Source organism: Miscanthus floridulus, chromosome 7 (genome assembly GCF_019320115.1).
Source record: "Miscanthus floridulus cultivar M001 chromosome 7, ASM1932011v1, whole genome shotgun sequence".
NCBI classification, from domain to species: domain Eukaryota; kingdom Viridiplantae; phylum Streptophyta; class Magnoliopsida; order Poales; family Poaceae; genus Miscanthus; species Miscanthus floridulus.
Window position 1 is genome coordinate 71,771,480 of NC_089586.1, and position 13,662 is coordinate 71,785,141.

Consider the following 13,662-nt stretch of genomic DNA (forward strand, 5'->3'; position numbering starts at 1 on the left):
TTGCAATGCACATACATGTCTACTAGTATTTTATAAAGAGAGCGAAAAAAAGGTCTTGTATTGGGAAGAAACATTTTAAGAAAATGGATCTACTTGATATATTATTAGTTTCTCCATGATGGATCTACTTGATAAAATGCACTGCCTTTTTTTTATTATAGCACCTCTCTTTTTTATTTCTAAAAATTACGTGCTTGACTTTTTTCTACTAGGTCTGTGTAATCCAAGTTCTTAGCTCCAGCATTGCCTAGACTCTAGAGCAAAATTACCATTTTTAATTCACATCGTAGAGAGGGCATGTGGCCAGTCAACGCGCCCTACATTAGAAGCTTTGAACGTAATCCGGCTGATATTGAAATAAAACAAATCGTTGACATTAGTTAATGCATGCAAAGTTATATATACCAAAAAAATTACAATAAGAATTAAAAAAAAGCTGATGACAGCAGGTTTATTACATAAAAAGTACAGTGATAATTAAAAATAAAGCTGATGACATCAGGTTTGCAATGAGAAAACAAAAAACAAAAAAAAACTGATGACAGCAGGTTTATTACAATAAAAATTGCAGTGAGAATTAAAAATAAAGCTGATGACAGCAGGTTTACAGTGAGAAAACAAAACAAAAAAAAAACTGATGAGAGCAGATTTATGAGAATAAAAACTACAGTGAGAATTAAAAATGAAGCTGATGACAGCAGGTTTACAATGAGAACACGAAAACCAAAAAAGGAAAGGTGATGAGAGTGGGATTTGAACCCACGCCCTTTTGGACCAGAACCTTAATCTGGCGCCTTAGACCAAGGCGGCCATCTCATCAGTTGTGCCTTTAGCTGTAGGTTAGATTTTTTTATTATAGACAATGTTATCTTACATAATAATTCTGAAGTCACGCTTTGCTCGTGATTGAGCACCCGTATCGTGTGTGCGCGTGCGCGGAAAAGCAACCTCAGAACACACCAAAAACGCGAACGTCGCGGTATCATACGCCACGCCCAAATCTAAGTCCCTTCTCCTATATAAACTCTCCCAACAACACGTCGTAACAGCCCACACAAACCCACAGCATCAGTAAGCTCGCTCACCGTCACACGACGACGCACGCACAAGATCATGGTGGCCACAGCAATGACCGGCAGTACTCGCGCCAGCGCCGGCTCCTTCTTCTTCGTGCTTCTCTTCGTCGCGCTGGCCGGGGCCGGCGTCGCCGACCTCGCGTCCGCCGCCACCGGAGCGGGTGCCACTGTTGCCTTCAGCGGCGACGACAACAACAACGTGGCGGCGCTTCTGACGACGCCGGCGTCGGCGTCCCCGGCCGAGCTGAACGGCTTCATGCAGTGCCTGCTGGGCTGCTTCACGCAGGTGTTCGGCTGCTCGTTCGGGTGCATGGGCAAGAAAGGCGCGGACCTGCCGCTCTGCATCATCAGCTGCGACCAGAAGAGCGTCGTCTGCATGATCCGCTGCGGGCTCTCGCCGTCGCCGTCGCCGTCGCCGCCCAAGCCCTCGCCGCCGGGGCCCAAGCCGCCGTCGCCCAAGCCACCGTCGCCCAAACCACCCAAGCCGCCCACGCCCAAGCCGCCCACACCCAAGCCTCCCAAGCCCTCGCCACCAACTCCCGCGCCACCCGGCCCGCCCTACCCCGGCCCGCCGACGCCCACGCCACCCGGTCCGCCCTACCCCGACCCGCCGACGCCTGCGCCACCCGGCCCGCCCTACACCCCGCCGTACGCCGTCACCGGACGCAAGACCGCGGCCTCTGCCTAAATATGCCTGCCGACATGTGCTAGCTATCGATCAATCCATCGTACCAGTGAATATATACACCATAAAATGAGCATATATATTTATATCCATTAAGTTAAAAAAAAAAGATACTGATCTCATGCTATATCTTATTATTAATTAACCTGGTCAATGTGCGCTACACTCTGTTAGTATGTTCAGGGTGAAGGCCAAATTATGTCATCAAATGAGTAGTATATGTACACAACATGATCAATGTATCTTGATCTTTCAATATGATGAATGTACTTTGCTCTTTTTATTCAAATGTAATGCTATTTGTAATTAAGTATGTAATGCAAGAACCATTATACTATTTAGGCTTGAGCATGGAATATTTTCATATCCCTTTATCTAAAAAAATTATACTCCTGATTTATGCAACCCTGAATGCATCGCTCATTCGCTCTCCGTCTCCCCGAACTTACACAACTTCTCTAAAGAAGGTTAACTGCATAAACTCACGTTTCTTCAATAACCTCCTCCCAAATCCCAATACCTTAAAAAAAATGAATCACCTCACTTTCATCGGTGAAAGAAAATAGTATACAGGGAGCTGGAACCAAGCCATATATAGCCACCATCCTCGCAATATCACTTCCCGGTCCCGGGGCTCTTGCTGTCATCTTTATACCTGTATGTATCGTCATCTGTGCAAATGCAACCTGTACCAGCAGTTCTCCAGATTATGATGGAATGCATTTGCCGTGACAGTGTCACCAAGGCCAAGGGTGCATCTTACTGTAGAGGATATCAGAAAGTTCAGAGGTGAAGCCGCTGACTTCTGCATGTGCAAGGGTCAGGCTGGAGGAGTCCAGGCACTTTGGCACCAGCAACATATGAACCTAACCTGCAAAACCTGTTCTTGTTTGTAGCCTTATTTGTTCCAATCACTTGCAAAAGTATGCACTACAGAGTAAATACAATCAGGAATCAGTGACACAAATTTACCAACTTCACACAAGAACACATGCATTTCATTCTTTTATAAGCATCTGTACAATTACAAAGTTTCAACCCGGTCCACAGGATCAGCATTCAGATTTCTGTAGCATGAAAACAGTGTAACACTCTCAGTTAATATATATCAACAGATCTTTGCTGGAACTCCTCCACGGAGAAGTCAGAAACTTATATTAATAATACAATCAGCAGGGGAAGACTGATCTTGTAGTGAAGTTTTCCTGCTACCAAGGCTTCAGATCTCCAGCAGGCCCAGCAGTCCAGTTGAGGTGCTTCTCTCCTGGTTGCAAGTATACACTCTGCATGTGTGGCAACTTGCGAGCAAGGCCGTTTAGGATCTGATGGAATGCGTCCCTAGGTTGGGCTGGCTGTGGGAACAACATGGCCTTCTTCATAGATGGATTGGCGAGCAATCTTTGCTTCCGTAGAATATTTTCAATTGGAATGGAAGTGAGGATTGAATCTAGCTTCGGAACATCCTCTTCGTCGACAAAAACACCAATCTCCTCCCATGGGATAGCATCAGCAAATGGTAGAACAATGTCATCAGCTATGATGACTGGAATGCAGCCGAAAACCACGGCCTCCACCAGCCTTGGGCTCCATGGTGCCCATCCCAGTGGGCACAAGCAGAAGACTGCGCGCTGCATATCTTCATAGTAAGTGACAGGGTGATCTGTGGAGATATCAAAGAGAGGATTGTTCTTGAAGTTCTCCCACAGTGATGCTCGGGCACCTCTGTTTCACATCCCAACAAAATGAGTAATTAGGATCCAGACATCATGTTTTGAGAGTATAGGATAGAAAATTCTACACATATGGCATGTCCTTACCTCGCATAATACCCACCCTCAGGGTCATTACCATTGTCATAAAACAGTCCCCTGAAGTAAACAAAGATTGAACGGGGAGTTTCTGGGGGAACCAAGTGAGCCTGCATTTTCTGTGGAGGTGCATATGGCGGTATAATGATAGAACCCTCTTTCAGGCAGACATGGTTCTTCTGTCCAAATGTTTGGACCAATGTAGCACGGCGGAGCATTGGAAGAATTCCACGTTCGGTAGCTTTTTCTTCCTATAAATAAGTCAGGTAAAAATTGCAAATATAACTTCAGAGTTATGGCTGCTAAAGGCAGGAACATTCCTGAAAGGGGAAAACCTTATATCTGATAGAACTCCACTTAATGGGGAACTGAAATAGTGGGCAGTGATGTCCTCACCTGATAGTGAAAGCATGCACCAAAATCATGTGGAACAACAAAGAAGTGATCAGCTCCATCAGTTCTGTTCCAGAAAGGCCACTTGTTTGAAATAAACTGGATTGCACTTCTCATCATCCTTGGGGATTTGAATGGCAGTGGAAGTCCAGCAGGAGTAAGATCACATGTAGTGTAAACTGGCGTGTAGAACCAATCAGCTTCTTCTGGATTGAGTGTTCGCACCGCACTAGAGAGCAAGAAACGATGCATGAATATCTCAGCAGCAAACATGTGATGGAGGCATCGTGGATCCTTGGTGGCAATCCTCTTGTTGTACTTGTTTGGCAAGTCATAGATGTAAACCTTCAACCTTCCAATAGGATTGTCCTCTAGCACATCACCAGCACTTCCTGCATGTGAATACTCTTGGCTAAGAAACGGCTAATGAACGCCAAAAAAAACAGCTAATGAACGGAGGAATATCCTCCATATAAACCAAGTACACAGAAAGCTGACGGATAAATTGTAAAGCAAGCCAATCATGTAGCTATATTAAGACGAACATGGTAATTAGGTATATCTAGAATGTTAAAGATGGGAAAAAGGTTGCAACATAACATAGGTCTAGGAAGTTCAATTTCGACAAACCACTCAAGCATGATCGAATCATACCAAATTAATGATGTTGTGCATCTTTCTGCCATACTATGTTTCTCTTGGTCCTTGTCATCTCTTTTTGACAGATTCAGAATTTATGGGCTAACTGCCTGTCTCTGTCCTACAACTGCCTTTTAATTGTAGACACATAATGGTGCAGGCATCACTAGCCTTGGTTTGTTGCAGCAGAAATTGTCAATGGCATTACTCTGCAAGCAGTGCAGGCAGGCAGGTATGGTTGGCTAAACTACCAACAATCATCAACCACGGAGCACTTGGAGGAGAAGCAAAAGGCTATTCTGATGGTAGCTTTATATTTGTCATTAATGTTTTTTTTTACCGTGGAGATTATATGCCTCACAAAAATACACTCAAAATGATCCACGGACCAGTTAAGGGGCAGTACAGAACTGGCGCCAATTTGATCTTTTTTGTTAGGAGGGGGCACAATGTTGTTGAAAGATCGAATTTTGCATATGATGGCACCTATGGCAACCGCATATCTGTAGTAATAAGGGATGCCGACTGGAAGGAAGCAAAGGAAAAGTTTTAAGAATCTGCCGGTGAACTGCATTCGAACAGCCAATTCAGCAAGTCCCAAAGCTCGCTGACGATTCCACCAGACAAAAGCTGAGCTATTCTACAACAAAAAATCACAACCCACGATCAATCCATCCATAGGATAAATGTACAACTAATCACAACCCACGATTAATCCATCCATAGGATAAATGAAAAAAAAAAGTGTTCCTACGAGGAAGTCGGGAGCGCCAGACAGAGCGAGAAGGGAGTCACCTGCGATGCGCTCGGTGTTCCGACGAGCCACCCCGCCGGCCACCTCTGCCCCCGTAGCTGCGGAGACCCGCGGCGGCGAGAGGACACAGGAGAGGGAAGCGACCGCAAGGAGGAGGACCGCGGTGGGGCGCCACACCACCCTCGCCCGCGTCATGGCCGCCACTCCCAACAACCAACCCGGTGAAGAGATTCAGCCGCGAGATGGTGGGAGGCAAGAGAGAGATGCGCAGAAGCTTCTCGGAGAAATGATCAGCGGAGAGTGGAAGAGAAGATAGAGATTGCCTTGGGATGGGAGAAGAACGAGCCAAACCCAAACGGGGGTTTGTTAGTTGCTTGTGAGGATAAATTTGCACAGAGGAGGGAAGGATTGGGAATGGTCGAATGGGTCATGCAAGGTTATGGAAGCACGGGAAACACCATCGACCATTGTGAGCAAAGGCTATATTTATTGTTTAGCAATTAGCAGATTGTATTTTGATTCTTGGTGTGGAAAAGGTAAAACTAATTGGTAGTACTATGGTAGGTAAGCACCTTGATTTGTGCTGAGTTTGTTTTCCGGTGATTGGTCCTAGACTCCTAGGACAAAAGGGTGTCATGGGCTTGCTCGGGAGGGCTCTTCCTCAGTGAACGAGCTTGTGTAAAAAGCAACTCTCTATAATTTGTCAATATGTCGAGGTTGAATCACTAAGCAAATCATTTTTTTTTCGAGTAAAGAGCTGCGCGTGCTTCCTTCTCTCTTGGATTCTTCAGAGATTAGTTTTCAGTTTGAAGAGCAGACCGTGTTGCCCTCGCTTGTCTGGCAGGTTCACAAATCTTTGATCTTTCGTTGGTGAGGAAATCGAAATCACCAATGTTAGGTGAATGCGCAATATATATTGCTCCCAACTAACCTGATCAACTACTAATCAGGGTCAGGGAACCTACTCGATGCACTCGTCGTGTCCTACTACTATCCTGTCAGCGAGTTCCCATCAAATCTGCTTCCAACGTGTACTTGGAAACACAACATTAATTGCTGGGTAGCAAAGTCGCCCAACCAAGATCCGAATAAAAAGGGGCACGCGAATGAGACGTCCCGCAATTGCGCAAATTGGCAGCTTCACTCTACCTTGGAGAAAGATAGGCCCCCATCTGGAATTCACTTGAACTCTTGCGGTAATTGTTGCTGTTTTTTCGTGAAACAAAAAACACACTACGGAATTGTCATGGCTTCACTCTTGCAGAGCTTCCAAACCAAAGCTAAGGCCTCGTTTGAATCCATGGTCTAAAGTTTAGCGACTAAACTTTATATCACTTTTGCTCTTAAGGCTTCAAACAGGAGGTCTAAAATATTGTCTAAAGTTTAGATCATCTCACGGAACTGTGGACTACAAAAGTGATCTAAAGTTTTTAGTCTTTAATTTCAATCACTAACTTTAGACTAGATAATCCAGACAAGCCCTGATCCATCCTCGTCGTGTTCGGTTGGGGCTGGCTGGCTGGCTAGGCTGACCAGCCCCCTCACATGGACACTATTCCAACAAACTAGCCAGCAGTACCTCTCTCTCACGTAAACGAACCAGCAACAATACGAAGCAGCCAACCGAACACGCTACCTGTTACCCTCCTGCAGCGAACTGGGTCTCGACTCATCGAGAAAAATATGGCGGTGCAGGATCCGAGACCCGTCAGTTGAGTTGTGGGCGGGCATGGGCACAACGCTATGTACGCGCAGCGCGCACATCCAGTCTCGTCTGGAGACGGTTTAGTAGGTCCGGCACGGCAGGACTATCCCCTACAACTTTCTGGCCTCTTGATCCACCAAATTGGCAAACATCACAAAGCTCTGCTCAGTTCCATTTGAAAAAAAAATTATCATAGGAGTATAGTTTTCTTTCTCAAACTTCAAAATAAAATTCTTATCCCCTGAACTCTCAGAAACCATTTAAAGTACCTACTCCGGTTAGTTATTTTAAAGATGGTTTCAATCTTTGTAACCAACAACAACAACCTGTCAGTCCCAAGCAAGTTGGGATAAACAATGGTTTCAATCTTTGTAGTTAAATAAAATTAGGTAAATGTCTTATAGTTTTTAAACCCCAAAAAATATCTCCAAGCTTCTAAAAATTCTGAAAAAAAAAAATCATTAGGATACCAAAAATAAATAAATATTTAGAACTCATGAAAATATCTTTAGAATCTTCTCAAAACATACATCTAGCTCTAGGAAAAATATCTAGAAAGATCTTTAAAAAAAATCCCAAAACATTCTAATCGATTTCTAACTTGTTTTGAAAACTTTCCACAACATGAATGCATTGAACATTTATGCATGTTGCATTCACGCTTGATGCATCTCATATTTTGTCGTGTAAAGTTTTTTAAACATGATCAGATATCAATTATAATGATTATGGAATGCTTCATATTTTTCTAAATATTTTTTTTCGTTTTCTTAGAGCTAAATATAACCATTCCCATTCTACTATAAATACTTAATCTCTGATTCTCTGGTGATTTATCGTTTTCACACGACTATATATCATGACGGCTTAAAGGACACAACGTCCTTTTCTTCCAACCAAGTAATACAATACAAGAGTTGCTAACAGATGGGATAAAAAAAATGGACTGTACCAGCTAAATGTGTTACATAATCAATCCCTCTTGAGATCAGAAAAAAAAAAAAACAGAACCAAACTTGACAACAATTAACAGTATCCTTTAAGTAGCAGCAGGTTATTCATTACTGTCAGGTGCTAGCAACAACACTGCACTCAGATAACAGTCCACCAAAGGTATACCCTAAACCAGGCAAGAGAAAAGGTAAAGTTGTCGATCAACACAAACGACAGGGCCATAGGAACAGCACTAACAGAAATCTCAGCCGATGAGAAGCTTGTTCTCTTCCAAGAAGCTGTATGTCGGCACTTCCAGGTTGAAGGGTGCCGGGCCCTTGCGGATCCTACCAGAGATGTCATAGTGCGAGCCGTGGCACGGGCAGAACCAGCCACCAAAGTCTCCTGCATTGGGGAGCGGGATGCAGCCCAGGTGTGTGCAGACCCCAATGACGACCAGCCATTCGGGGTTCTTGACGCGCTCTGCATCCTGCTCTGGGTGGCGGAGAGACGCGACATCGACACTGTTGGCCAACTTGATATCATCCTCTGTCCTCCGCCTGATGAAGACCGGCTTGCCACGCCACTTCACAGTTACCGTGGTGCCAGGCTCAATGCTTGAGAGGTCAACCTCAAGTGAGGCAAGTGCGAGAACATCCTTACTTGCTGACATGCTCAGGACGAATTTCAAGATGAGAAGTCGCAGCAAAGATGCGTAAATGAACCTCCCACCACTCAGCACAAAGTAGGCAAATGCACGCTTGCTGGGGTCCCCAGGCAGGTAGCGCTCATGGTTATACTCATCATACACGATTTTTCCAGTTGGATTCTTCACAGCTGCCACAGTTGCTGGGAGCTCAGCTAAGCCCACATCCTGGTTCCTTGGAACAAGAGTTTCCGCTGAAAACCCTGCATGGGAGAGTCATTACATCTTATCATTAGAACAATAAAAGCAGTACCAGAAGAATAATAGCACTATAATGTCAGAATTAACATTAAAAATAGCACACAAAGAACTGTTAATGGAGGACCAACGAGTCAGCAGGCCAGTTATTCATAGCAGCAGAGTAGACTAAAGCTAAAGCTTTCACAAGTGTCAGAAAATTACAAAAAAGGAGCCATTTTTCATAGTTAATTTGACGTTTTCTTGTGCCAAGTGTTAAACTTTTACTGTTGCCGATTCTGTGTACTTGTCACTGCTCACTAGCTACATGTTATATGGACTAACAGTTTTCAATTTCTTTTATTTTGCGTCTAGTCAATAAAGTATTCTATATAGGGAGAAGCATGGCATGCTTCTACCCATTCCGTTAACATCTAAAGTATCATTTTTGCCAAAACTTAACAGTTATGTATTAACAAGCTTGTTCAACGATCAACATATCATAAAATAGATCAAAATTTGTGATTTGTGAAACCTATAACGTGAATGATCTGTGCATTGAGAAAATAGAATGATGAGTGCTCAACAAGTGTACTACACATCTGCCAACTAACGATTTATGAAATTCCTTTTGCAGTAAACCACAAGTTAGGTTACCCAGAATCATTGTCTAGATCACACAACAGAAAGAAATGGGTTCATGTTGGAACTATCAATTTGGTTATATAGACCAAAAGATCTAAGTGTGTGAGAAAAAAAAGAACAGTTTCTAAGCTTAACAGGTTTCCAATGGTTAAAGATTTATGCTGACTAGTGGAGAGAATCAAATAAAAGCAGACAAGAACTATCTCACATGCAGTAGTGTAGCAATGGGATAATTTGAAACAACACTTGCCAAATTTAAATGCACACTAGTTTACCAACAAATCGGCCATGATAGCAGTAACAATACAAGTAGATAAGCCTACAAGATATATGAAAAAACAGTTAATTTACAGGAATTGATAACCATGAAAGCACATGTTTGCCTATATTTGAGCATGATGGTCTTCTGCCCTTAAAACTTTCAGTTATTTTATAACGACACAATCTAACATGACAATTAGGTAACATTTGTACTCAATTGCCTTAGCAACTTCTTCAGACGAAATTAATCTGAAAATGTTAGCTAGAAATTAGACTGACCATTCCAGTAGAAGAAACTAAATAACTCAAGAACACATTAAAAGAACAGATTTTCTTCAATGATTTTTGAGATGTCAAGCAATACAGCCTCAGCTTGCAAGATAGACATAATCAGCGGAAACAGTTGCATTTGAGATTGTCTTATAAAGCCAAATTAAGGTTGGACTTATCACCAAGTCAACCAAGATACCATGAGAAAAATAACTGTTGGTTATAATTTTGTTATTAATTGGACTCCGCTATATCACAACAATATGTTGTTTGCATGTCGATAATAGCACTAACAGCATCACTAGAGTTAGGACTAACTAGAGAACAACAATTATCTTGCAGAAAACAACTGCAAATTCTGGCACATGTTACCAGTCATGTTTCATAATTCAGACCAAGCAAACCAAAAGTCATGTTCTTCCATTCCATATACCATCCAGTCCCAACAGATATGACCGAAAACAGAAAATGAAACTGCTTCACGCTAAATGAATGAACCATAACGATCGTAACCAGGGAGTTCTAAGGCGCGATCTAAGATTACATCAAGTATGCAGGCGGGGATACACAGATCAACGAGCACCCTAAGAGCACATAAGCAAACCGGACCCAGACCGAGATCAGATACCGTGGATCGAACAGCCGTAACTACCGCGAGCTCCGGAACCCTAGGATCGGGGACAGGATAGCATCCCGCCCGAATCTAGCCGTCAATCAACGGGAGAGCAGATCGGAGCGAGGATGAGAAGACCGACCGCAGCACATACCTCTGGCGGCGGCGAAGAAGGGAGAGTCGATGGCGAAACGCGCCCTGCGGTCGCGTGTGTCGTCGTCGTCGCGGCCGGATAGTGTACCGGCGAGAGGGCCCCGGGTGCCGGCGGCGGCGGCGGCGGCGGGGCGCCAGGCGAGAGCGGACGAGAGGCGCCTGCCCGCGACCCTGAGCATGGTGGATGGAGAGGGGACCTGAGCTCGCTGCGGTCGCTCGCTTCTCGCCGGGTCCGGCCTCCGAGGATCGGGCGTTTGGTGGGGGAGATCGATTCGGGGCCTCAGGGAGGACGGAGGAGACGCGGAGGCAGGGGCCGCGTGCTTGTAGCTGACGAGGAATCTGATTGGGAGTAAAAAAATTGGGAAAATTGGCTCCGTTAAGGCCCCGATCCTCTGGTCGAAACGGCTGAATTAGCTTCTAGCTGTTTTTTTTTTTTTGAGAGACGGTATATTTAGATATGTACCATTAAAAGAATAAATTTGTACTATCTCTACAACTAAAAAATTCCTATGGTCAACATCTACCCGGCAGGACGATAAGTCGTGCGACCCCGCATCTACCCGGCACAGAATCACCGTAGGAAAAAAAAACCACACCGACGTGTGGGCCCTTCTACGCTCCGCCCGGCGTCATCTCGCCTTCCACGCGCAAGCGCTCCATCCGGCCCCAAATCAACACACTCCCCTCGCAACCCCATCACGATTCACGAGCAGCCCTCTCGCTCCACCCTCGCGCGCCGCCCGCGCCATCGAAGGGCGCCCCACGTCGCCGGACATCTCCCTCACGCGGAACTCGGGAGCCACCGCCGTTGCTGAGGGTGTCGCCGTGCCTGGCTAGGAGAATGGGGCGGACCTGCCGTTGATCCACGAGGCCTTCTCACTCGTGGGCTTGCGATATGTCGATCCACTAGCGTTTCATCAGATCTGCGACAACGGCAGTTCGCTGCTTCCCGCCTCCAATCACGCTCGTCCCCATCGTGCAGCCGCACTCGGCCACACCGCCGCCGCACCCTTGCCCTTGCCCTCACGTCGCGCTCCCTCCCTTGGCTAGCGACGGGTAGGAGGTGGACCAAGCTCAAGCGTGGGTTCAGGAGACCCCGATCGAGAAGGCGGCCTTAGAAGGGGAGCAGTCGCGCCGAAAGCGCGGCGGGGTGGGCAAGCGGCCCGATGACCAGGCCATGCACACCGAGTTGCAGGCCAGTCACGGAGGAGCCACAACGTTCGTGATGGACGCGAGGCGGGACATCGCTGTTGCTGGCCAGTCGTGGAGGAATCGCGGCGTTCGTGCCAGCCACGAGGGTGGATGTCACCAGTACCGCCGACACTGTGCAACTCCCTCACAACCCGGTTGATGCCCGTCAGCTGCTCGTAGAATTACCTGCAAGGTTTGTGCTCAGATTTGGAGAAGTGGCATGGGTGGTGAGTAGGAGATGAGGTGGGCGCTGCTGCCCTACCTATCTTCTGTGTTGGTTGTGTCGGCGCTGCGTGGAGTATTTTTAGAGGAAAAGGAGATGGCGCACGATACAATCTCTAATCTTCGTGATCTGTCCAAAAAAAAGAATGTTTGTGAGCAGGTGAAAGGTCTTAATGGCTAGAGGGAGGTGAATAGCCTAATAAAATTTCTACAACAACACTTAACAAAATGGTTAGACAATTATGAGGCGAAGCAAGTGTTGCGCTAGCCTACTCAAAATGCAAGCCACCTATCACAATTCTAGTTTAGATAGTGTCTATTCACACAATAGCTATGATACTACCCTATGTTAGTGTGCTCTCAAAGGCTAACTAAAGAGCCACACTAACCAACCAAGCAAGCTCTCATAACTAGCTACACTAAAGAGCTTGTCAACTAGTTTGCGGTAAAATAAAGAGAGTGACCAAGAAGGTTATACCGCCATGTAGATGAAGATATCAATCAATCACAAGGATGAATAACAATGAAGACCAATCACCTCAGAATCAATGATGAACACAATGATTTTTATCGAGGTTCACTTGCTTGCCGACAAGCTAGTCCTCATTGTGGCGATTCACTCACTTGGAGGTTCACGCGCTAATTGGCTTCACACGCCAAACCCTCAATAGGGTGCCGCACAACCAACATAAGATGAGGATCACACAAGCTACGAGCAATCCACTAGAGTACCTTTTGACTCTCCGTCAAGGAAAGGTCAAGAACCCTTCACAATCACCATGATTGGAGCCAGAGACAATCACCACCCTCCGCTCAACGATCCTCGCTGCTCCAAGCGGTCTAGGTGGCGGCAACCACCAAAAGTAACGAGCGAAATTCGTAGCGAAACACGAACACCAAGTGCCTCTAGATGCAAACACTCAAGCAATGCACTTGGATTCTCTCTCAATCTCACAAAGATGATGAATCAATGATGAAGATGAGTGGGAGGTCTTTAGCTAAGCTCACAAGGTTGCTATGTCAATAAAAATGGCCAAAGGTGTGAGCTTCAACCGGCCATGGGGCTTAAATAGAAGCCCCCACGAAATAGAGCCGTTGTACCCTTTCACTGGGTACAGCGCGGGGTGACCGGACGCTCCGGTCCAATCGACCGGACGCAGCACTGGACACTCTAATCGTGAATACCGGATATGTCCGGTCAGCCTACCGGACATGTCTGGTAGCTCCCAGACTGCCACATGTCCAGTTCAAACCAACATAGCCGTTGCTACCCATTCTGCCGACGACCAGACGCTCAAACACAAATGACCGGACGCTGAGCCGCTACGTCCGGTCGAGTCCAATAAGCCCTAGGGCCGACAGGACGTGTCTGTTAGAAACTAACCGGATGCTGAGCCTCAGCATCCGATCGAGTACAGTAAGCATCCACGC

General features: G+C 45.8%; 3 protein-coding genes across 3 annotated transcripts; 1 reads left to right on the top strand and 2 right to left on the bottom strand.

The window, feature by feature from the left end:
- The first annotated feature begins 1,038 nt into the window (after window positions 1-1,038).
- LOC136467077 (actin cytoskeleton-regulatory complex protein PAN1-like) lies at window positions 1,039-2,117 on the top strand. Its single transcript, XM_066465624.1, has one exon. It carries the CDS (start codon window positions 1,114-1,116, stop codon window positions 1,762-1,764), a length of 651 nt encoding a protein of 216 aa, XP_066321721.1. The 5' UTR covers window positions 1,039-1,113; the 3' UTR covers window positions 1,765-2,117.
- A 611-nt stretch (window positions 2,118-2,728) lies between these two features.
- On the bottom strand, window positions 2,729-5,927 carry LOC136467076 (probable glucuronosyltransferase Os02g0520750). The gene is made up of 4 exons (XM_066465623.1): window positions 5,397-5,927; window positions 3,966-4,354; window positions 3,579-3,820; window positions 2,729-3,483 (listed from the first exon to the last, which is right to left on the bottom strand). Exons 1-4 carry the CDS (start codon window positions 5,548-5,550, stop codon window positions 2,970-2,972), a joined length of 1,299 nt encoding a protein of 432 aa, XP_066321720.1. The 5' UTR covers window positions 5,551-5,927; the 3' UTR covers window positions 2,729-2,969.
- Window positions 5,928-8,095: 2,168 nt separating this feature from the next.
- On the bottom strand, window positions 8,096-11,169 carry LOC136463412 (cytochrome b-c1 complex subunit Rieske, mitochondrial-like). The gene is made up of 2 exons (XM_066462413.1): window positions 10,820-11,169; window positions 8,096-8,902 (listed from the first exon to the last, which is right to left on the bottom strand). The coding sequence occupies exons 1-2, from the start codon at window positions 10,995-10,997 to the stop codon at window positions 8,259-8,261; spliced, it is 822 nt and encodes a 273-aa protein (XP_066318510.1). The 5' UTR covers window positions 10,998-11,169; the 3' UTR covers window positions 8,096-8,258.
- Between the last annotated feature and the right edge of the window lie 2,493 nt (window positions 11,170-13,662).